At 40.5% G+C, this 25,478-nt stretch overlaps 1 protein-coding gene across 1 annotated transcript in view; it reads left to right on the top strand.

The window, feature by feature from the left end:
• The window catches only part of LOC138748701 (protein piccolo-like), a 191,736-nt gene extending 169,563 nt beyond the window's left edge, over window positions 1-22,173 (top strand). The window contains exons 25-28 of the mRNA XM_069909320.1: window positions 1,007-1,107; window positions 8,669-8,803; window positions 15,849-15,994; window positions 19,092-22,173. Coding sequence (XP_069765421.1) covers window positions 1,007-1,107; window positions 8,669-8,803; window positions 15,849-15,994; window positions 19,092-19,265 — 556 coding nt within the window. The 3' untranslated portion in view covers window positions 19,266-22,173. The remainder of the gene's footprint in view (window positions 1-1,006; window positions 1,108-8,668; window positions 8,804-15,848; window positions 15,995-19,091) is intronic.
• The last annotated feature ends 3,305 nt before the right edge of the window (window positions 22,174-25,478 follow it).

Here is a 25,478-nt window from a genome sequence, read left to right as displayed (position 1 = left end):
GGAATGGTATTTAAAACATGCTTAGAACAGTGCGGCCGATCTGAAGTAAAATAAAACAATCAATCAATATTAATGTATGTTGGCAACTCATGATTTATAAAATATTAAATGGTACAATATATATGTTGACAAGACCATATAAGATCCATTCACCTAACATCCATTTGATTCCATAATCATCTAAAAGCCTGGTGCAAATTTGTAGCCAAAGAAACAGTTTGATGTTGGAAATTTTGCTCTAGTTTCGCATTGTTAATCAAAGAAAAATCAAGTCAAGTTTATTATCATCTGATCATACAAGTACATTCCGACAAAACATCATTCTCTGGTCCTCAGTGCAAAATGCGCACACGTGGCGGACACAACACACATCGAGACAAACAATGCTAATGTCGAACAAGTATTCATAGATATAAATAAATAAATATTCCTTTGTGAATAGGAGAGTCTTGGATGGTTCGTGTGAGCAGTTCCTTTGTTCGTTCAGCGTTCTCACTGCCCATGGGAAGAAGCTATTCCTTGGCATGGTGGTGCTGTGTCTGATAATCCTGTACTTCTTGTCCAACAGGAGCAGCTGAAAGATGCTGTGTGTGGGGTGGAAGGGGTCCTCAATGATTTTGCACACTCTCTTTAGACAACGATCCCAATAGATCACGTCGATGGGGGCAAGGAGACTCCCTGGAGTCCTCACTGCCATTTATATGGCCTTTCTCTGCGGCAACAATACCACAATGTGATGCAGCCAGCCACGGCACTCTCGATGGGGGTTCTGTAGAAGGTTGACATACCACTTTATGTCTTCTCAGGAAGTACATTCTCAGATATCTTCCCACAAGTTGCAATTAAACTTGGTAACAGCAATGTTTGAACATTTAATAATTTCACAGGTAATAAATTGGCTTTAATAAATTAAATTTTCTTCAGATATCCTGACTTTAACCTTCTTCTGATCATATTCTACTTGCATCTTGATAAATTCCAACAATTTGTTTTTGTTTTTCTCCAGGTGTAAAATGAGCCAGGACACGGAAATCATCGTGAAAGATGCAAAGCACAAAATATCTGAACCATTCAAGCAGCAAGGTCTTGGGGCAGCAGAAACCGATGGTAAGATGCAAGACCAATCATGGACCCTGGTGCTCTTGCAAAATCTTATCCAAAGAGATTGAGAAAATATAACTATGTATTTTCAATATATTTCAGAATCAAGAATTTATTGTCATGAACAAGTCACGAAATTTGTGGTTTTGTGGCAGCATCACAGGGCAAACATTCATATAAACCACCTTACAACAATAAATAAAAACAGTGCACGAAAAGTCAAAGTGAGGCAGTGTCTGGGGTTCACTGATCATTCAGGAATCTGATGGTGGAGGGGAAGAAGCTGTCCTTGTGCTGCTGAGTGCTTGTCTCAGGCTCCTATACCTTTTCCCCAATGGTAGCAGAGTGAAGAGGGCATGGCCTGGGTGCTGAGGGTCTTTGAGGATAGAGGCTGCTTTCTTAAAACAACGCCTCATGTAGATGTCATCGATGGAATGAAGTCTGGTGCCTGTGATGTCCCAGGCTGAGTTAACAACCCTCTGGAGTTTTTTTCCTGTCCTGGGAATTGGCACCCCCCCCCTCCCCCACACCAGACAGTGATGCAACAAGTCAGATTGCTCTCCACAGTACACATTGAAGTTTAGAGAGTATTCGGTGACCTACCAAAATCTCCTCAAACACTTCACAAAGTATAGACGCTGACGACCTCTCTTTGTGATTGCATCGACATGGAGGCTCCAGAGAGATCCTTGGAGATGTTGACACCCATGAATTTAAAATGATTGACCCTCTCCACCTCTAAGCCCTTAATGAGGACTGGGTCGTGTTCCCTTGACTTCCTCCTGAAGTTCGCAATCAGCTCTTTGGTTTTGCTAATGTTGAGCGCAAGGTTGTTGGTTGGCGTGACATCACTCAACAAACTGATTGATCTCCCTCCTGTACACTTCCTCATTGCCGTTTGTGATCCTACTGACAACTGGTGTCATCACCAAACTTGCAGAAAGCTTTGGAATTGTGCCTGGCCACAGTCGTGTATAATGAGAAGAGGTGGGCTAACCACACTTTCTTGGGATGTGCCTGTGTTGATCGTCATTGAGGAGGAGACACTGTTTCCAATCCGTACTGACTGGTCTTTCAATGAGGAAGTCAAGGATTCAGTTGCAGATTGAGTGGTGGGGGGGGGGGGGTGGGGGACGCTGCAGAGGCCCAGAGTTTGTAGCTTCTGAGGGAATAATGGTGTTGAAGGCTGAGCTGTAGTTGATGAAGAGCAGCTTATGGATGACTTGCTGTTTTTGAGGTGATTCAGAGCTGAGTGGAGAGCCAGCGATATTGCATCGGCTGTGGAGCAATTGTACAAATTGGAGTGGGTCGACACCTTGACTTAGGTACATGTTCATTCTGGCCATGTGCTGTCTCATGGCTGTTTATCACATTGCTCAGTCCCTCCAGTGCCAACCTGATCTTAGTCTGGAGCAGAATGTACACAGTGACTAGGATGATGGTGGTGAACTCCCTTGGCAGGTAGAATGGGCAGCACTTGATCACCAAATGTTCCAGATCAGGGGAACAGAACTGGGACACGACCGTCACGATTGTGCACCACAACTCTGCCTGCCCTTGTTTTTCCTGATCCCAGTGTCCGATCAGCACAGTGTAGAGTGTAGCCCACGAGCTGTAGTGCCTTGACTGGTGTCTCCATGTTTAACCATGTTTCTGTAAAATACATCACACGGTATCCCCTGATGTCTCTCTGATGTTGAAGACTGGCTTGGAGTTCATCAAGTTTGTTCTCCAAGGACTCTATGTTGGACAGGAGGATGGTAGCCTCAGGGCCTGGCATCTCAGCTTAATCTGTAGTCCCCCTCTGGGTCCACAGGATAGGGTCTTCTTTACATGGCCCTTGGGTCCACTACTGGTAATTCCTGCGCTGTTTAAATGGTCAGTGTGATGTCCCTTTAAATCTCCAGCGATGTTTAAATGGACTGAACATCATCTGCTGTTTGCAACTCCTGCGAAGTTTAAATGGCCCAATTATTGACTGTTTAAAACTCCTGTGGTCTTGAACTTGCCTGAGCTGTTTAATGGAGACTACCGATTCTTTCAATTCCGAGGTGTGCTAGCGATCCTAGGATATCTTTGTTCATGGGTAAGTGTGACTTTATGGATCTGGGGTAGAATTTTAATAGTTTTGAATAGAAATATTTGATCATTACCATCAAAGCTGCATTCAAAGAGTGGCCACTGGAAGACACCATCTTGTAATTCACTCAATACAAATATTTTCATATGATTCCAACCAATTAAAAATAAGTGGCAGTTCTCTTAGAAACAAACTTCGCTGGATTAAACAAAAGAAAGCCCCATTAAGCACTGCGTATTTATTTCTTAATTGTTTAAAAGATGCAAAGGATCCCTCCTCATAACAGTCAACAACATATTTTATTCCTTTTTCGTCCTATGAATTCAATATTTTGTGACCCAGATTCATAGGCAATACATTTTTACATAATGGTGTTCTCAGAGAAAGATGGGGGCTTTGAAATTAATGAAATGGAACAAACGATTCGGCTGGGAAATACACTTAAATGTATAATTAAGATGTACTATGCTTTCCAGAATGAAAGTGCGAAATCAGGTTCACAGAGATCGAGAGAGAGAGAGATGGGAGTCAGATCGAGATGTTGCAAAAATGGAAAGATGATGGTCTGATTGGTGTTTGAACAGCATGACGTCAATTATAACTGCAAGAGACAGATTAGTGCAAAACAATTTTCTACACCAATTATACCTCACACCACAGAAGTTAGAGAAATCAAAATCTGAAATATCAGAGATGTGTTTCAGGTGTGGGATAGAAATAGGATCGTTTTTACATTCTATATGGTCGTGAGGGAAGGTGAGACCTTTCTGGCAGGATATTACTAAAATATTAGCTGGGTGGTCTTCATGGCTGTTCTGGAGCTTTATCTTTTGGGCAACTTCATTGAAATAAGTAATGAACTCACTAAATTCCAAATTTCACTTGTTAAGATAGCCATAGCAGTGGCTGAGAAATATATTGTGATTACCTGGAAATTCGACTCCCCTCAACATGTAGCACGACGGACTGCTGAGATGAATCGCTGGAGACCTATGGAAAAAAATTACATCAAACTGAAAGATCAAATATGACGTGTTTATCAAGATGTGGCAGGCATATCCGGATCGTATAGGGACCCAATTATAATTATAAATACAACAATAAAAAAGGATAATAATAAATGCTGCTGTAATATAAAATCAAGTGACTTCCCCCATATAGAATTTTGGATGGTCAACATAAATGTGAGCCCTGTTAGTAGGAGGATTTATATTGTGAAAGAGAGGAGGGGGAAAGAGGGGTTGTTTTGTTTTGTTGGTTTTTTTGTCAAGAAAAAGCTTTTCTATGTATATGGGGAAAAAACAAAAATAATTTTTAAAAAATGGGAAATAAAAACAGAGATTTGGCAAAACCATTAATAGAGAATTAACAAGGAAGGTCAGGAAACGTCAGGGTTTCTTACTTATTAGGTTAAGGAAGGACATAGCATGAGTACTTAGAAAGAATTTTCTGGGGAGTTCGGCCGTGAGATTATATGGGTAATTCTCTGAAAAAAAGGGAAGGATTGCTTTGCTGGGAATCTATTATATGTCCACACTAGTTAGTGGGAACTAGAGGAGCTGACATGCAGCTGAAAGAATAAGAGGATAGTATTACTGGAAGATTTTTTACTTGCTGATGTTGACTAAGTCACCCATAGTGCAGAAAGATTGGAGTGGATTGATTAACTATGTCCAAGGAAGTTTTTTTAATCAATAAAAAAGAGGGCCTGACTGGAGAGGTGCGACACTGGACCTCCTCTATGGGAACAGGAGTGACTGAATGGTCAGTGAGGGAACACATTATGATCACAGGTCATAATTCTATTAGTTTTGAAATAGTTAAGGAGAAACAGAGGACTGGTCCACAAATTGAGATCCTACATTGAGGGGAAAGCCAATTTTAGAGGCTTTCGGAGAGAACTTTCAGAGGTTGAATGGGAGAGGATATTTTTTGGTAAAGATGTGGCTGGCAAATGGGATCCTTTTAAAAGTGAGAGTCTAGGTATAACATGTTCCTATTAGGGTGAAAGGCAACCCTGGAGAGCTAGCACAACCTTGTTTGACAAGGAATATTGAGATTGTGACCAGGAGAAAAAAAGGTATAACCTGAACACAATCTGCCAATGGAATCGATGGCTGAAGCAGCATCAGTGTGAGAAATAGATTGGTCAACAGGTTAAGCCAAAACCACCTATCTTGATTTAAGCCATTCAGACCAAGGATAAAACCAGTCTATGGACAGGTGTGAACCAATTAATGTAGTGTGTTTGAGCTTTCAACCTGGGAGGCAGTTACGAGTATTGTGAACCCCAAGAGTCCAGGTGACAGCAGAGTGTGTAAGGGAACACTTCGGATGCAGTGATCATCATGCCAATTGTTTCAAAATAATTATGGAAAGGGATAGGTCTGGTCCTTGGGATGAGATTTTAAATGGGAAAAGGTCCATTTTGATCGGATCAGAAAGTGTGGATTGAAACAGGTTGTGTCCTGCAAGGGTGTGCTTGGTACTTAAGAGATCTTTGCAAGTGAAATTTTGAGAATATTTTGTATGTTACTGTCAGAATTAAAGACAAGACTAACAAGTATAAGGAACCTTGAGTTTTGAAAGATTTTGAGGCCCTGTATAATGAGGAAAAATGGTGCATAGCAGGGAACAAATGAAGTATTTGACGAGTATAAGAAATGAAAGAAAACACCTCAGGAGGTCATCAGAAGGGTGAAAAGAAGACATGAATTTGCTGTGGTAGGGGACGGAAAATCCTAAGCTTCCACAGATATATTAAGAACAAAAGGATTGCAAGGAATAAAATTGGGATCAGCTAAGTATGGAGATAAATAAGATAGGAGAGAACTAAGATTTAAAAAAAACACAAAGCTGGAGAAACTCAGCAGGTCAAACAGTGTCCTTTATAGAGCAAAGATAACGATACAGAACCAATGTTTCAGGCTTGAGCCTTTCATCAAAGTACAGTATGTGATAAAGGGCTCAAGCCTGAAACATTGGCTGGGTATCTTTATCTTTGCTCTATAAAGGACATTATTTGACCTGCTGAGTTTCTCCAACATTTTTACTTCAACCACAGTCTCTGCCAATTTTCATGTTTTACTTGGGAAAGAACTAAATTTCTTTTTTTTTTACAACTGTATTTACTCAGGAGATGGACACATTCTAGAGAAGTGAGGCAAGACAGCAGCAATGTCATGGACCCTATGCAGATGACAGAGGAGGAGGTGCTTTCTCTCTTGAGGCAAATATGGGTGGATTAAATTCCCAGTGCTTGATAAAACATTTTCCTTGGATCTTAAGGGAGGCAAGTGCATAACTTGTAGTTGCTCTTGGAGAAATATTTAAAATGTCTTTAGCCACAGGTAAGGTGCCAGACTACCTTAAGCAATCCCTTATTAATCACAGAACACTTATGGCTTAAGGAATACTTAAAGTGGTATGTGAGTGGAAAGTAAAAGGTTGGGAACCACTGGGCTAGAGGATTGGAGGTTAGCTAACGCTGTTCTATTGTTTAAGAATAATCCTGGAAATTACATGCATGTAAACCTGGCATCTGTAATAGATGTTGTTGGCAGGTGTCCTGAGAGACTAGATATACAAGTCCTTGGATAGACGGGAACTGATTAGGGTTCATCAAATGGAGATCAATGAGAAAATCTACAGATACCATGGTCCAGAACAGTACATAAAAGTACTGGAGAAACTCAGCAGGTTACGCAGGATCCAGTGGAAACAAAAGACAGTCGGTGTTTCGGGCCTGAGGTCTTCATTGGCAATGTCAAAAATCCGGCAGCTGCCTGAATAAAGGGTAGATGGGAGAAGGAGATGGGGAAGGAGTATGGGCACACAAGTAAGAGGTAATAGGTGGAATGGAAAGCTGAGGTGACAAGGGAGTGGGTAGAGTGCTAAGAAGGATTGCTCTCTGATACGAAAAGGAAGGGGGTGGGAAGTTGGTGAAAGGCAGAGGTGAGAGAAACATGAAAGTCTGCAGATGCTGAGAAAAGAGAGAGTAGGGAGGGGGCTAACAGGAGTTGGAGAAATCTATATTAATGTAATTTGGTTGGAGATGGTGAGACTGCTTGAGGTGTATTGTTCCTCCAATTTGTGGGTGGTCTCAATTTAGCAGTACACGAGGCCATGTACAGACATGTCAACATGACCATGGTGTGGAATTAATACGATTGGTTACTGGGAGGTCTTTGCTGTTGTCGTGGGCAGAGCAAAGGTGCTCAACAAAGCAATCTCCCAGTTAAACAAGAAAGTCTGCAGATGCTGGGGTTGGTTGCAATACACAAACATGCTGGAGAAATTCAACAGGTCATGCAGCATCTGGAGGAAGTAAAGAGTAACCAATGTTTTGGGACCGAGCCCTTCATCCAGTATTAACCCAGAATATCTTACTGGTAGATATGGACAAGTCAGCCCGAAGGGCCAGCTCCATGTTGTATCACTCTGGACTCTTTTCAACCCATCCTAAATGAAGTAGACTGGATGGTTTTCTCATCATGCTTGCTCAAATCATCGATAAAATAGATTTCAGGGATCTTTTCTAACTTCTGATTCAACTTGGGAATCGCGTGCAATTCTAGTTGCCCACTGGAAGTATCGAGAGGCCTTGGAAAAGATTTACCAGGATATTACCTTTATTAGAGAGTATGAGAATGAGGAGTGTGGTTGGACAAACTTAGGTTCTTTTCTCTGGAGTCTTGGAAGATGAGATCAAAGTTTTTTTTTAAATTACAAGTGGTAATATGGAGAGTAGACTGGCGCAAAGTTTAAGGTGAGGTGGGAGGGGAGAGTTTAAAGAGACGAGACTAGTTTTTTTTTACCCAGCAAGAGGTAAGTGTTTAGAACTGGCCGCCAGAAATACTGACATAAGTCGATGCAATAATTGTTTGAAGCGGCTTCTGCATAGACACACAAATATGCAGGAAATGAGGGCGATGTATCATGTGCAAGCAGCAGAATTTTGTTGAATTTGGTCATTGTGTTTCTCGCAGACAGATGGCCTGGAGACCTTGTTCGTTCTTGTGCTCTAACTGAACTTTATGTTATGTTTATTCCGATTGAGAACCATTTATCTTGTCTGATTCAATCATTGGAAATTTATCTCTTGTGAACACTTCAACGCAGGTCATATTCCAATAATGCTGTGTTTTTGAACCCTGTTTTGCTGGTCAGTTTTCGACTTCAAAAGTATGTTTAAAAGAAGCACCATTTCCGGAGACAGAAAATGCTGAGTAAACTCATCTGGCAGCAACTGTGCGAAGAGAAACAGTTAAAATATCAAGTGGGTGATCAGTGTCGAAACGTGTTGTTTTGTCACGGAAATTTCCTGCCCTGAAAACTGATTCCAAATATGTTCTTGCTTTTCCATATATTATCCAATATCCCAGCAAAAGAACAAGTTTCTCATCTCATTTGTGAAAGAAATGAAAACTGACCACATTTTAATAAAATTATTTGTATTGAAATACACTTCCTTTTTCTTCATCACAGGTCAAACTCAAGTGATGGGAGAGATAAAAATTGCTTTGAAGAAGGAGGTGAAAACAGATGGAGAGCAGCTGTTGGTGGAGATTCTTCAATGCAGAAACATTACCTACAAATTTAAGTCTCCTGATCACTTACCAGGTAGCAACGCTTATTAGCTCAGCCACAATCATAAACCTGCTGACGATTTTGCACTTTTCTATTAGATCTGCAAGCGTGACCCTGAATGACTTCAACTTTCCATCACCACCCCAATCTTCTCCTTTAATCTTTAGGCTATTGTACCACTCCAGAGAAGCCCAATGTTCAAGATCAAGTTCATTTGGCATCTGATTGTCCAAGCCCAACCTGACAAAATAGTGTTCTCCAGTCCTCGGTACAAAACACGCAGACCCACATACAGAAATAACACACCTACAGACAAAGAAGTTATATGCAGGACAAATATATCCATGTAAAAATCAATAAATATGATTGAATAAATAGTAAAGTCTTGGAGGCTTCGTGAGAGCAGTTTGTTTAATCATTCAACAGCTCCACTGCCCGTGGGAGGAAGCCTGATATGAGAGAGGTATTGTCTCTGATTCTCCTTTATCTCTTTCTCGACGAGCAGCTGAATGATGCTGTGTGTGGAGTGGTAGGATCCTCTCAGATTTTGCTTTAGTCTTTGGACAAAGATCATGGTAAATCACATCAATGAGGGGGAAGAGAGAGACCCCAATGATCTCCTCTGTCACTCTTATGGTCCTGCAGATTGACCTCCGATCCAATTCTCTACACCATGATACAGCCAGTCAGGATGCTCTCAGTCGAGCTCCTGTAGGTTGACGTAATAGTGGCAGGTAGCCTTGTCATATGTGTGTGTGTTTATGCCTTAAAATTAATCAAATGTCTCGGCAAAAATTACACAACAGCTATCACGGAAAAATTTTAGGAGATGTGCAGAAGGATAGGGGCCTTCATCGTTATTTCTCCCTGAAAGTGGCCATGGATGTGAAGGACGTTTATTCACACACAGTATGTTCAGGGCCTGGAATGGTCTGCTGGGAGTTATGGTGGAAGCAGATACAATAGCAGCATTGAAGAGGCTTCTAGATAGACAAATGAATATGCAGGTGGTCGCGTGCTATGGATCATGTGCAAGCAGCAGAGATTTAGTGGAATTGGGGAACTTGTTTGATGGAGATATTGTGGACAGAAAGGCCCATTCTTGTGCTTTACTGTTTGAACTTAACTTTAGATAATGCAACACAGTAACAGGGCCATTTGGGTCCACAAGGCCATGCCACCCAAACACCCCAATTCACCTGCAACTGAGATTTGAACCCCAGTTGCTGCCAACTGTAATAATAATGCAGAAACCTCTACACTAACCATGCTGCCCTAATGTTCCTTTTTTTGTGCCACTGAGTGCTCGTCTTTAGGTTCCTGTACCTTTTCCCCAATGGTAGCAGAGTGAAGAGGCCATGGCCTGGGTGCCTTTAAGGATAGAGGCTGCTTTCTTAAGACACCACGTCATGGAGATATCCTCGATGAAGAGAAATCTGGGAGCTATGATATCGCAGGCTGAGTTAACAACCCTCTGGAGTTTATTCTTATCCTGAGAGTTGGTGCCTCCGTACCAGGCAATGATTCAACCAGCCAAAATGCTCTCAATGGTACACCAGTATAAATTTTCAAGAGTCTTTGGTGACAGACTGAACCTCCTCAGACCCCTCACAAAGTATAACTGCTGGCCAGCCTTCTTTGTGATTGCATGAACCTGGAGGCTCCAGGACAGATCCTTGGAGATGTTGACACCCAGGAATTTGAAGTTCTTGACCCTCTCCACTTCTAAGCCCTCGATGAGGACTGGGCTGTGTTCCCCCGACTTCCTCGTGAAGTCCACAATCATCTCTTAGGTTTTGCTGATGTTGAGCACAAGTTTGTTGTCGTTACCCCCTACTGTTCGCTTCCTTATTGCCATTTGTGATTTCGTTGACAACTGTGGTGTCACTGGCAAACTTGTCAACGGCATTAGAATTGTGCCTGGCCACACAGTCATATAACGAGTAGAACAGTGGGGTTAAGCACACATCCTTGAGTAGGGAAACAGATCAGCTCATTGATCATTCGTCAACTGTTTAACCTTCATATCAAATCAAAGATTATGAAAGTCATTCAAAAAGGATCCCCACAGAGTTTGAAAAATAGAATACAAATTGGAAATTGAGCATCTAGTCTTCTCTTAATTTAAACATGACATAACGCTCTGTAGCCATTAAGCATGAACAATCAGAGCAGCATCCCTCCATCTGAGCAACACCATCTGCCTCGCCACAAGAGAAAGAAAAGCCTATACTTGCATATTAGATGCTATTAAAGTTATGTCATTCTCTCCAGCAATACCAAATAAGGGATTAGAATTAAAATTAATTTTAAAAAGTGCAGAGGAAGTTTGAAATACTTCATTCCAATATTTCTCAAGTCTCTGACATGTCCAGAACATGTGAATTAATGAAGCATCTCCATTGGTGCATTTATCATCCACATAAAAGAGATAGTTTGACTTTGGACGTGTGAACCCTGTGGACGACTTTAAATTGTAGGAGGGAGTGGCGGGCACATAAAAATGAGGTATTAACCAATTTCAAAATTACATTCCAAGTTTCTTTTGTTTTGAATATTTTATTTATTTTTTCCCTACGTGAAATTAATAAATCATTATATAATGCAATAAAAGTTTAAGTTGAAGAAAGTCTCTTTCATATATGATGGTTATCACCCCCCCCCCCACCACCCTCATAATTTTTTTATATATTTCTATAGTAATATAAAGTCAGAAATAATAGTATCATCGATTGCACAGAGTGTCGCTCCCCAACACACTGGAATTCAACAATTTATATGATCGTTTTAAGGAAGAAGGTTAACACAGATCTGAAAAGGTTGGAAGAATGTTTCTACATAATATATCTTAAATTTGCAGATATGGATTCCAAATTTGCAGATATGGATTCCAAATTTGCAGATATGGATTCCAAATTCGCAAAAATTTTGGATATTTATTTCTCAAATTATATGTAATTTTCTCCAAAGGGATACAGCTTTGAATTTCTGCATTCCATCTTCCCATACCTAAATATGAATCCAATTTCCAAGTTACAACCAATGCTAATTTTATTTGATATATCGATATATCGATCACTTCAACTTGAGCCTTGTTCCTTATGTATTCCCCAATAAGAATAAATATGGGTTTAATGGAAATACTGTACTTGTAACTTGTTCTAGAATGTTCCCGAGATCTACCCAAAAAGATTTTACCTTAGAATATGATCAAGTTGAATGCAAGAATGTGCCTATCTCTTCACCACACCTAAAATATTGATCTGATAGATCTGATTTCATTCCATTCAGTTTTTGTGGCATTAAAACATTCCAAGTTTCTTCAGAAATTAAAAGCTGTAGGTCCTGTCCCAAGGCTTTTTTAATTTTATCTGAGGGAGCCTCTCTTATTCCCAACAGTATATAAATGTTAAATAGTGAAACATTATAGAAAGGTTGTTAATTAAAAATTAAATCAATTAAATTTTAATCAGTCCTCTTAGGAAATGTACATAATTGAGATTATTTTAAAAATCTCTAATCTGTAGATAACGAAAACAATTCGTATATGGTTGTCCATATTTAATTGAAAATTTTTCAAAAGAAGCGAGATTCCCCTTGACAAATAAATATTGAAAACATTTAATGGTCAATCTATACCATTCTTTAAAAGTTACATTAATCATGGAAGGTTTAAAGAAATAATTAGAAAAAATAGGACGAGAATGAGAAAAACTATAACATTCTGATTCACTATTTTTTCATCATCTGTTTTACCATTTACCCCCAAATGTTCTAACTTTTGAGTAATATTCAACAACTCATCCTTTGTTGCCCCCTTCAAATCTGCAAAATTGGCAATCCCAAAAACTTCGAGATATCCTTTGCTGCTTTTTCCACACACACAAGCCTTTTAATTTGCTTTCAAAAAGGAATTTAACCAATTGAAAATCAATCGATCGATCAATGAGCTCCAATTTTTGTTATATCCCAGACAAGTCCCCAATTTGTTATGTCATAGGCCAACAGCAATAGAAATTCACCGTCAATGTATCTAAAACAGTAATTTTTATTAATAACTATTAATAATATAATATCTTACCTAACTCTGAACCAAAACCCAATTGTTCGCAAGTCTGTGTGTGTGTGTATATAGATTACCCAAACCATTGCAGGTCAGGCACAATTCTGAAAAGTCAAATTCAAAGAAATCTTGCGTTGAAACTCAGAATCTTTAAACTGATGTTCAAAAGTAATTATGGAGTAGATGATGAAACGAGTTATCAGACAACTCAAAACTCACAAATTCTTATTGAGTTGCTTTTGGAGAAACATTCCTTCATACTTCCCCCTTTCTTGCATCGGGTTATGAAGCTTATGACTTCTGCAATGCTTTCAAAGCCCCAGGTAAGGGTCAGACAAAGTAACCATCAAAATGGTCATGATCCAAAAGCTTTCATTACCCAAATATGGGTGAGTCAGAAGTGACCATTACAATGGTAACACTAGTCTCTCTTGACAATGAGAAGTAGCAGAGGTGATCACCTTCCTCCAAGGTCACTTTAATTCATTGACTGCTTTTTGAAGTGCCTGAATCACCTGACTGTCTTAAGATGGCTTATTAAGGACGGTGAGCACGGCTTTGTGTGTGGTAGGTCATGTTTAACAAATCTTGCAGAGCTTTTTGAGGAGGTTAGCATGAAGGCAGATGAAGGAAAGACTGTGGATGTTTTCTACATGGGCTTGAATAAAGCCTTAACATGGGAGGTTAATTCAAAAGATGAGGACACGAGGAATCGATGGAGAGGTTGTAAACTGGATTTGTAATTGGCAGTGTGGGAGAAAATGGAGTGTGGCAGTGGAAGGCTGCTTCTCAGTCTGGAGGCCTGTGATGAGTGATGTGCCTCAGGGATCTGTATTGGGTCCATTGTTGTTTGTTGTCTATATCAATGATCTGGATGATAATGTGGTAAATTGGATCATCAAATTTGCTGATAACAGAAAGATAGGAGGTGTTATGGACAGTGAGTAAGCTTTTCAAAGCTTGCAGAGGGATCTGGACCAACAGGGAGAATGGGCCAAAAAATGGCAGATGCAGTTTAAAGCAGACAAGTGTGAGGAGATGCATTTTGGAAGGGCCAACCAAGGTAGGACATACACAGTAAATAGGAGGGGACTGAGGAAATACACAATGCTGGAGAGACTCCGCAGGTCAAACAGTGTCCTTTATGACGCAAAGGCAGAGATACATAACTGACATTTCGGCTTGAGCCCTTCATCAAAGTATGAGAAAATGCTAGTGAGCGTCATAATAAAAGAATCAGAGGGGGAAGGGGGTGGCAGGGCAGGAGATGATAGGTGGAGAAGGGAGGGAGGGGACAGCAAGGCACTGAGGTCTGCGTAGGAGCAAAGAGATCTGGGAATACAGATACATTGCTCCCTGAAGGTGGCATCACAGGTAGACAGGATTGGAAAGAAAGGTTTTGGCATCTTAGCTTTAAAAATCAAAGTATTGAGTATTGGAGTTGGGTTGTTATGTTGAAGTTGTTTAAGACATTGGTGAAGCCAAATTTGGAATATTATGTGCATATCTGGTTGCCGAACTACAGGAAGGATATCAATAAGATTGAGAGCGTGCAGAGAATATTGACTAGGATGTTGCCGTGTTTTCAGGAATTGAGTTACAGGGAAAGATGAAACACGTTAGGACACTATTCCTTGGAATGAAGGTGAATGAATGGAGATTTGATAGAGGTTTACAAGATTATGATAGATGTAGACAGAGTGGATGGGAGAAGGCTTTTTCCACTTCAATAAATATGAGGGGTCAATAGTTTTAAGGTGAAAGGGGAAAGGTTTAGGGGAGCATTAAGGGAAAGTTCACTCAGAGAATGATGGGAGTGTGAAATGGGCTGCTATCTGATATGGTGAATGCTGGCTCGATCTCGAGTTTTAAAAATAAATTTGAGAGATACATGGATGGGAGAGGCCTGGAGGGTTTTGGGATGGGTGCAGGTCAGTGGGACGAGCCAAATGGTGGGAAGCACAGTGGCAGAATGGCTTGTTTTCTATGCTGCAGTGTTCTGTGGTTCTATTTGTTTCATATTTCCTGTATCTGGAGTTTTATTTTTGCTTTCAGTCATTGATAACTTTATTGCTTTTTATTTGATCTTTGGATGGCAAATCCCTTGGCCTGCAATGTCTTTACTTCAGTGTCCTGTTCATTGCTCACATCATGTTTAGATTCAGTCATGTTTGTAACCTCCAGAGGAATTGTTGGACCAGGAAAGCCTCCAGAGATAGAGTCAGAGAAGGCTGAAAATACTCATTTGATCGGGCAACCTTTTTGGAGAGAGAGAGAGAGAGAGAGAGAAATACAGTGATACTGCTTCAGGTTGTTAATCTTTCAACAAACCTGTCATTGGTTTAAAACATGAATTCTGATTACTGAATGATATTAAGATCTTGAGAAATGGTATTAACTCATTTATTCCCCTCTTCAACCAATCTCAAAACAAAAACAAAAGCTGAAGAGGCAAAGAATTTGCATTAAAAACAGAAAATGTTGGAAATGTTCACCAGGACAGGGAGCATCATTATGAAGGGAAACAAAGTTAAAATATCTTTGTGGTATTGACAATGCCTGAAGATGAGCTTCTCTGCATACACTTTTACAACGGTTCATGCATTGCGGCCATGAATGTTCACATTCCCATCAATGAAACTCAAGTTGAATATAATGTCCCAGCTGGTCACGGTTGGCATATCTTCAGTGAAGACTGACAAGGCCATTCCTGTTCGACTTGTCAAGAAGGACAGCTTCTTCCCCTCTGCTGTCAGATTCCTGAATGAACAATAAACTTTATCTTGACTTTTTCTTGCACTATTTTTATTTATTTTGCAAGATGGTTTCTAGAAATGTTTGCACTGGGATCTGCTGCAGCAAAACAACAAATTCCATCATATAAATTCTGATTCTGATGTCTCAATATTCGAATAAACAGTGTATATGTTCATTCAGGATAGATGTGATATCAGGCCGAAGCTCTTTGAGCCATTGGAAAGAAATCCTGACGTGTTATTCTCTATACTTTTACAGATCTCTATGTAAAATTATATGTCATAAATCTTTCAACGCAAAAGCGAGTCTTTAAGAAGAAAACTCGTGTCTGCAGGCATGACCGAGAGCCTTCATTCAATGAGACATTTCGCTTTAGTCTCAGCCCAGCTGGACACTCCCTTCAGGTAATATTATGTGCAATGTCTGAGTTTGAGTGTCTAATACATGGAATATAGAACATAGAACGGTACACACATGTCTCCGTGGATCTTTATGCCCAAAATAAACTAAAATCCAATGGATTTTGTCAGGTAATTCTGCTCAATATGATTTTTTTTTAATCATTTCCAGAGAAACAGTCAATTGTTGGAGTCAAAAGGGAAATAAATAAAATTAAAAGAATGAGGGCCAGAATAAGAAATGGGATGAATGCAGGATTAGTGGAAACTAAGAGTGATTCAGTGGCCGCAGGGCCTGTTCCTGTGCTGTATGACTTTTTTGATATTCTTACTTCATATCTTTAACCTTATAAACTCCATCTTATCGTATAAGAATGATTAAAATGTTCCATGGTAATCAAAGAAGATTCCAGCCACCGAAGACAATTGAATCATCAGTTTGTTCTTTTATTTTTCTCACTGAGGCACCTCAGTGTGGGGGACACCTGAGATAAACACTGACCACAGGGAATATCCCCTCCACACATCTCCCATCTGTGTATTGTCCAAATTTTTCTTAAAGGTTAAAATCAAGCCTGCATTCACCACTTCAGCTGGCAGCTCATTCCACATTCCTACCACTCTCTGTGTGAAGAAGTTCCCCCTCATGTTCCCTCTAAACCTTTCCCCTTTCATCCTTAACTCATGTCGTTTAGTTCTGTCTCACCTAAACTCAGTGGAAGAAGTCTGTCTGCATTTACTCTATCTATACCCTTTCTAATTTCATATACCCCAATCAAATCTCCCCTCATTCTCCAACAAACCAGGGAAGAAAGTCTTAACCTGTTTCACCTTTCTAAACACAACAGCCATGTTGAGCTTCCAGTTACACTCCAAAGAGAGAAGTCCCAGCTCTGCTCACCTTGACATTTTCCAATCCAGGCAACATCCTGGTAACTCTCCTCTGCACCCTCTCCATAGCTTCCACATCCTTCATGTAATGAGGTGACCAGAATTGAACTCTTCTCCCTACTCCCCTCAACTATCCTCACCTGGAAATAAAGCCGAACTACCTTATATTTGTGCCATAGGATTTTATACATCTCCATAAATTCACCCCCCAGGCTCCTGGTGCATAAGGGAGAAACATTCAGCTCCACCAGTCAGAGCAACATTAGCACATAGATGAATTCAGCAGACAATAAGTGCCCTTCGGCCCACAACGTTGTGCTGATCTATAGAAATCTAACCCCTCCCTCCCTTACAGTCCATAAGCCTCCTACCTTGCTTCTTCAAATGTTCATTATTCCAGGCACCATTCTGGTAAATCTCCGCTGCACCTTCTCTAAAGCTTCCACAATACCCTTGGTGTGGACTAATCAGAGTTCGCTAGAGTGGCAAAGTTACTTCATGGCTCTTGAACTCAGTTCCATTATGCCTTCTAAATCATCCTATCAACTTGCAAGGCTGTCTTAAGGGACCTCTGAACTTGGACCTGAAAATCCCTCTGTTCCTCTGTACTGCTATGAATCTTGCCATTAATCATGTCCTCCACCTTCAAGTTTGACCTTCCAAACCTGACACTTCTCCAATTTGAATTCCATCTGCCACTGCTCCACCAACTCTGCATCCTGTCCATATTCTGTGTAACACACACCAACCTTCTGCACTATCCATAACTCTTCCACCCTTCATGTCACCTGCAAAGCTACTGACCCAACCCTCTGTCGGAGTCGATTATAAAAATCTCATGGACCAGGGATCTCAGAACAGATCCCTCTGGAATACCAGTAGTCACCAACCTCCAGGCAGAATACATTCCATCAACGACCACCGACTGGGGTCAAGCCCATTCTGAATGAATGCACAGAGCAAAGTTGACAGGGACCCATGCCTCTTGACTTTCTGATGACCCTACCATGGGGAACTTTGTCAAACACCTTACTAAAATCCATATGACTGGATCCACTTCCCAACCTTCATCTTCTTTTGGCATCTGCTTGAAATACTCAGGCTCGAGAGGCCCAACCTGCTTCCCATCAAGCCACGCTGACTATTCTTAATAAGTCTGTGCTTCTCCAAATGATTGTAAATGTTGTCCCTAAGAATCATCCCCAATAGCTTTCCTACCACGGACATGAGACACACTGGCCTATAAACAACAGTTTCACTCCTGTGTCCAGGGAGGATGCAATGAATGTTGTCAATTCCCCCACCAATCTCTGCCCTTGCTTCCCGTCGTAATCTGGAGTATATCCCTTATGGTCTCGGGGACTTGTCTGTCTGAAGTTTGGCACCTCCCTTTCTATTTCTGACCTCGCCCACACTGATGCAGTGAACAATACCTCCGCAATATCTTCCATTTCTCCAGCTGTGCTATGCTCCCTGATTAGCAATGCGACACTATCCATGTCTTTTACCCACCCTTCCTATCTCTTTTGAAACATCAAAACCCTGGAACCTCGAGCAGCCAATTCTTACCACCAAAGTTTAAAGATCAAATTTATGATCAGAGTACGTCAAATGTTATGAGCCCGGAGGACCCCAAAACCCAGCAGCAATAGATATTCACCAAGACAAATGGTTACTTCAACAAAAGTTGCTTTTAATTATCTTTAAACATGAAAACAGAATCACACTTATCACTATTAACTTAATTAACCTAACTTAACCCTCCCCCCCCCCTTCTAATTCTATGTTCATATGTATGTAATGTGTATATAAGTTCAGAAAAGTTTTTTTTTTCGGAACAAGAACAACCTGATGAACCAACATTCTCCAGACCTCAGTGCAATTAACGCAGACACAACACACATACACATGCAGGGCACATAAGTACAACCAAATAGGTCTTGTTTCCTGAATATAAGAGTCTCGGTCAGTGTGAGCAGTTCCTTTGGTCATTCAGTGTCTTCACTGCCCGTGGCAAGAAGCTGTTCCTCAGCCTGGTGGTGCTGGATCTGATCCTCCTGGAGCTCTTCCTGGGGTGATCTGATCAATAATAGTCTTATTGAAAAGTGAAGCAGGCTTAAGGGCCTATCTGGCCTTCTGATGTTTCTTATCTTAGTATGTTTTTAAACTGCCTCATTATGATTGGATTATGGATTTGCTTTCTCTGTTTTAGATTTTACTTGTCTCTAATGGTGGGAAGTTCATGAGGAAAACACTGATTGGTGAGGCATACATCTGGCTTGATCAAGTGGATCTGAGGAAGAGAGTGGTTAACTGGCACAAGCTGCTGATCAGCTCAACAGAAAGTCAACGAGGAGCTCCATCTGGGTTTAATGTGCAAATCTGACCTGGTCACATGGAAACCTGAAATCGAGCACTTTCATGCTGTCTTGTACAGTTTGTAACTTCCAAAAGAGCAAGAGAATGTGTTCCAGTCGAGTTACACTGTGGCTATCATGGCTCCTGGAAGTCCAGTTCAGTCAGGTCTTGGACAGTTAAAGGGACAGCATGAGCAAGTAAGAAACCAAATTATGAATGACACATCATGGTTAAACTATAAAAATAAAAGGAAGATGAAATGATGAAAGTGCAAACGTACAACTATGGGCAGATCCTGATTCTTGGATCGAATCCATTTCAGGAAAAGGAAATTAATCTTGAGTTTGATCATTAATAGGTTGGCGCAGAAAATTTAAATGACCAAGCCACCCATTCGACTGTGTGACCATTTCCTTTTCATCTATGAAAATATCCGTGTTGTCCCGATATCTCATCACAAATACACACAAATTAGCAGAATTTTGGACAGTGTGAAAATATTTATATCGTTCCAAAAATGATCTCTGAAATTAAAGTATTGAGGTATTACTTTTCAACAATGTGGTTGTTGATGGAGCAAGGTCATGGCTGGATGTTTCCAAGCTTATTCTTGAGGCGTGATGACATTTCGAAGCCTCTTTGTTGGGGTTGAATGCCGTCTTGAAATGCTGAATGCTGGTCTTTGAGTGGATGGTTGCAATTCTCTGACATACTCAGGTGAACGACTGTAGATGTGAATCACAAGCAAAAACTAAATTGGAACGGGATTATTGTCAGGACGAAAATTAAATGTGTTTGTCTTAAATTGTCAGCATAATTTCTGATGGGAACTTGGAGTAATCACAACTCACTCTTAAATTTGTTAGTTTCTGGGTAGTTCATGCAATTCTCCCAACTCTTTTCATAAACAATTTCATGTTCCAGGTGCAAACATTGTTAAACCTGCAAAGCATGAAGTTTGAACCGAGTGATAAAGTTCCTGGCATAATATTTCAGAGACATTCATATAGAGCATACGTCTGCTTTGATAACACTAGATCTCACCAGGAAGATGCGGAAAGAGCTCTCGTCCTAATTATTTTGCAGCACAGTTGTCACTTTGTTCTGCATGAGGGACTCCTCACTTTGCATTTCTAACTTGTTATTGGTTCCTTATTTATTGTTGACATGGGCACAATTCAATTAGGTGTGCGGGTATTAAAGTGTTTAATGTTGAGATGAATTCCGTAACAGCTTAATTTCAGATATATATTTTCAATGCATTGGGTATGAAGGGCTGGGAAGGAAAGAGCCACACTTGAAGGTCATTTGTGTAGCTCTGAGTTTAAAATAGACTTCCAAAGTGTGTATGGTCTTTATCTATAGATATCGATATAAATCCTATTAAAATAAGATTTATTCAGTGTGACCTAAGGTAATCTCTGCAAACTGGACTCTACAAATTTGGATGCAATTGTTAAACTAATAAATGAAGGGAAAAGCACATTGTGATTGTTTTCTTATGTTACACTCGAATGGAGGGACATGCACCATTTACATTAATAAAGGCTGTGCTCACATTCCACATGATGCTCACTGTAATGGAAGAGTGACTCATAGTTTAAGCAGACACTAGGGAATATTTTGTAGCACAGAATTCCCTTTGTAAGTGAGCATTCCTTTTGCTTGCTTCCACAGCCTTTATGTCAAAGTAAAATTACAACCGCATCAATAAAATCTGGAGAACATTTTCTCCAACTTGTCACTGCCTGGCTTCAACTCGCTTCAGCAGCTTTGTTACATGTGTGAGAGTCTATTAAAATGGCATCGTGTCACTGTAACAACTTTTATTAATGGTTCTTTTTAAACCTGATACCATAATATAGAGCCCAGGATTTGTTTCACTTGCTAAAGCTTTTCAATCCTTTTTGGAAACAAGAAAAAAAAGAAAATAATTTAAACATATAACACAACAGTAATTCCGTGGCATGTCTCAATGCTTAAATGTCTAATCACAGTCATGGCAAACATTGTGAATGGCAGCTATCTTTATTTCTAAGTGTAAAGAATATCAAATTAACTTGGATCATGAGATTTGATTTCCTAAATCATCTTTAATGATGGAAATTTAAGATTGACAGTATAGTTACATTCCAGTTTTCACGCAAGTTAGAGGAAGAGAGAGATTAATTTAAATTTAACCTTGTTCAACTTATCTTAAAGCTGCTGGTCTGACATAAAACTGGAATTTGAGTTCACAATCCTCCTGGCTTTTACATTAATGACAAAAGTCTATCTTGAAATAATTGTGAGTGATGTTGGTAAGAAAAATGTGGAGACTGTAATTAAATACCTTGAAATGCAACCTATGTAGAGCAGCACAAAAGGCACAGTTTCTTTCATCCCATTCAGTTATATTAAGACTGTTTGATGTCTGTTTTGGTGAACACTGTATCCTTTAAACTGTTCCTGGTGGATGAGTGTCTTAGCTGTCTTGAGTATGAATAAATGATTTGTCTGGTGCAGATAAAGTGATTCCTTTGGACCTTGTAAATATAACTTCTTTTCTACAGCAAATTTTGAAAAAAAAACTTTATTTGGTCTGACATTCAGCATGTGAATGTGAAATGTTTGTGGTTTAGAAAAAAAAAGTTTAAAAAAAAAAGACAAAAAACATTGAAACAATCTCCGTAAAACTGTTCTGTAGAACTGTTCCAGGTGGACAGTGAAGTGCTGAGGTCCTCAGTGATGGCTGAATTCCATTTGTGCTGTCATTCGTTCAGTGCTTGGACACCAAACCCATTGAGCCTTTTGGAAAATTAAATCCTAAATTTCTGTTATGCTGATAGATGTTGCCTGTTTTATGGCTGGTCCTTGTATGTTTTTATTGCTTTTGGATTCTCTACAAAGCGAATCAATATGAAGGATGTAAAAATAAAGAAAATGATGCCGCCTCATACTGGTATAAATAATGCTTGTAAATTTGTCTGGAATGACATTCTCTGTAAAGATCACAGTATGCTGACTGTGTGATTGTACACGGAGTGTTTCCGGGACACTGGATGCAAACTGTGGGTAAAAAAGGCTGTTACGCTTTCCTCACTCACAAATATCGGAGATACACAAGTGTCAGATCCTTCGGTTACTTGGAATTTTTTTCATAGAATAGTCTTTTTAAAATTATTTTTATAAAATGTGCAGCAGGCTTGTGTGGGAGAAGACCAATTCAGACTGCAAAATTAATACTAAATTCCAACTGTAAATGCAAACGCAGAATCTAAAGGGTAAGTGTTGCTGAGGGGAAAACCACAGGGGACCCTGTACTGCCTGCCTGTTCCCGATCCCTCTCCTGACTCACTCAGCTACTTTTCTCCTAGGTGTGATCGTGTCCCTGTAACTTTCTTTCACACCTCAGCCTCCCAAATAACCTGGAGTTCATCCAACTCCAGATCCAATTCCCTCATATTGTCTGTAAGTAGCTGCAGTTGGATGTACCTCTTGCAGATGGAGTCATCATGGATAATATTGGCTTCCCTGACCAGCTACATTTTGCAAGAGGAACATGTCCCTACCCTGGCTGCCATTCCCACTCTCTCTTAAAGAGTTAGAAAAACATATTACCTTGACTCAATTCTTATACCTCCACTTCAGTCACTGCTCACCACCACCTCCGGTGCCACAGCCCAGATCCCCAGTCCTATACTGATCTCGTCACACAATGGTCGCTCCACTTTAACCTTGCCTTTCTTTTATCTTGTCTCAACTCCAAAGTCTCTGAAAAAGTCTCAAATTCCCACTCCTAAACGGGGCCACTCACACAATGACCGCTCCAATTATGCCCGCCTCAGTAATTTGATCCTGCTAATGAATTATGATTTGATCCACTAAAGCGCCGAGCCCCACGTGGAACTCTTTCTTTGTCAATCCGTTGGTTAATTGGCCAGCATGAGCTCGTGGGCCGGAAGGACCTATTACTGTGCTGTTTGTATAATTTTTGTTTCAATTAGAAACTGTCCTTGAGTGGTACTTCCTATTCTCTTGCCAGCTCTTCTCTGGTTTTCCAACACAGGAAACACAGGCCAAATGGCCCTTCTTGTCTGTGCCGAAAACATCATACTGCTAGTCCAACTGACCTGTACCCATTCTATCACCCTCCAAACCTCTCCCATCCATGTATCTATCCAGTTTATTAAAACCTAAGAGTGAGCATCCCTTATTTTTACTTCTTCATTTCCTTCTTAAGTATTTTCTTTACTCTTCTAGTACCTGAAGAGCTCTTTGTTGCCCTCTGCTTTCTCTGACCCTCTCTCTTCTTAACTCGATCACCAATGTTCCTTAAAAATCAGGTTCCCTATGCCTTTTACCTTTGCCTTTAATCCTGACAGGAACATGCAAACTCTGCACTCTCAAAATGTCGCCTTTGAAGGCCTTCCGCTCACTGAACACATCCTTGTTAGAAAACAACTTATCCCAATCCACTCTTTCTGGATTCGTTCTCATTTCCACAAAATTGACTTTTCTTCAATTTCTAATCTCAACTCAAGGAAAAGTCCTATCCTTATCCATAATTAACTTAAAACTAATCTTGAAACAAAATATTTGCCTCCATATACTCCTGTCACCTGACCTGTCTGGTTTCCTAATAGGACGTCAAGTAACCCTAATCCCTGTGCCATAGGTGCTCTGTGATGAGTAAGGGATAACTGAAGGTGGTATGTGAGTGCAAAAAAACAGGTTGACAATTCCTGCATGGACCCAATTGTTACTGAGATGTTTTGCTTTGGAAAAATTGACATTGGCCCATTTCCTTTGGAGTGATGAAACCGTGTTCATAACAGGTCAATTAGGTACGATTAAAATAGTGGTTTTCATCCATTTCCTTTCCTCTCTCACAGAACACCCATGGCACAGGATATGAAAGCGAAAAGAAAAAGATTGGGAAACCCAGATCAAGAAACTGGAACCTCTCCCACCTGCACCATGTCCACATGTTCAAATGCATTATCCTACTATTTCTAACCTCCACAGCATTCGGCATGGGTAGCAATCCTGAGATTGTTAGAGGTCCTCTCCTAGTGCATAACTCCATGAACTCTCAGGACCTCCTCACTCTTCCTACCCATGTCTTTGGTCCCTATGCAAACCACGATATCTGGCTGCTCGCCCTCCTTCCTGAAAATCCAATGAAAGAACTGAGATATCTTGGACCCAAGCACCAGGGAGGCAACATACCATCCAGGATACTCAATCTTCTCCACAGAACCTCATATCTGTCCCCCGAAATGATGGAATTGCTCTCCCCTTCTTAGCGACAGGACCAGACTCCATGCCAGAGACCTGATCGCCATGGCTTGTGCTTGGTAGGGCGTCCTCCTCAACAGTATCCAAAATAGTATATTTACTATTCAGAGGAATATCCACAGGGCTGCCTGTTCCCTTTCACTTCCCTGACTGTCACCCATCTATCCTCCTCCTGCCTCCCAGGTATGATCATTTCCCTTTAACTCCCTACCAATCACTCCCTCTGCCTCCCAAATGTTCCAGTTTATCCAACTCCAGCTCCCAATCCTTAACTTGTCTTTTCAGGAGGATTGGAGGGATATGGTCTTGGCACAGGTCAGTGGGAGGAGACAGAGTTGTAGTCTGGCAAAGAGGAGAAGGGCTGAAGGGCTTGATGCTCCTTCACCTGTGAAATCTATTTGTTGCTCCACATTCCAGCAAGGGTTGTCTCCTGTCCCCAAGGCAGCATCAATTAAGGGGATGGGAAGCGGTTTATCAGGTGATGGGAATTCACGGGTTGAGAACAGGGGAGTTTTCACAGTTGTGGCATTCAGATGTAAGATAAGAAGCCTGGTTTTATTGTTGAAAGCCATTTGTTTTCAGGCCTTGTTGGTTGAGTTGGTGTGGAAGGCATCAGGTGTTAGTAAAAGTCATTGTACTTGTTGGTAGTGGTCTGTAAGTGTTGAATAATAATGCAAGCTCTTATTTTCCTTGTTGCCAATTGCTTTGTAGTTTGTAAAATTTCTCAAATACATTTCAACTTAAACCATTTGCTCTGCCAGTACTTTTGGATCTTGGTTTGGAGTGATGGCTTGGGGATGTTAACATTGAAGATTCGGTCTGGATTCTGCCTGGATGTGGAGTCAGTGCATAAAATGCATTGAAATACATTGTTCTGTTTTAAGATGTATAAAATGTTATGAGACCAGAGGACCCCAAAACCTATCAGCAATAGATATTCACCAAGACAAATGGTTATTTA

Source organism: Narcine bancroftii, chromosome 13 (genome assembly GCF_036971445.1).
Source record: "Narcine bancroftii isolate sNarBan1 chromosome 13, sNarBan1.hap1, whole genome shotgun sequence".
In the NCBI taxonomy this organism is placed as follows: Eukaryota; Metazoa; Chordata; class Chondrichthyes; order Torpediniformes; family Narcinidae; genus Narcine; species Narcine bancroftii.
Note: the sequence above shows the minus strand (reverse complement) of the source record. Positions and strands in the feature narration are given on the sequence as shown.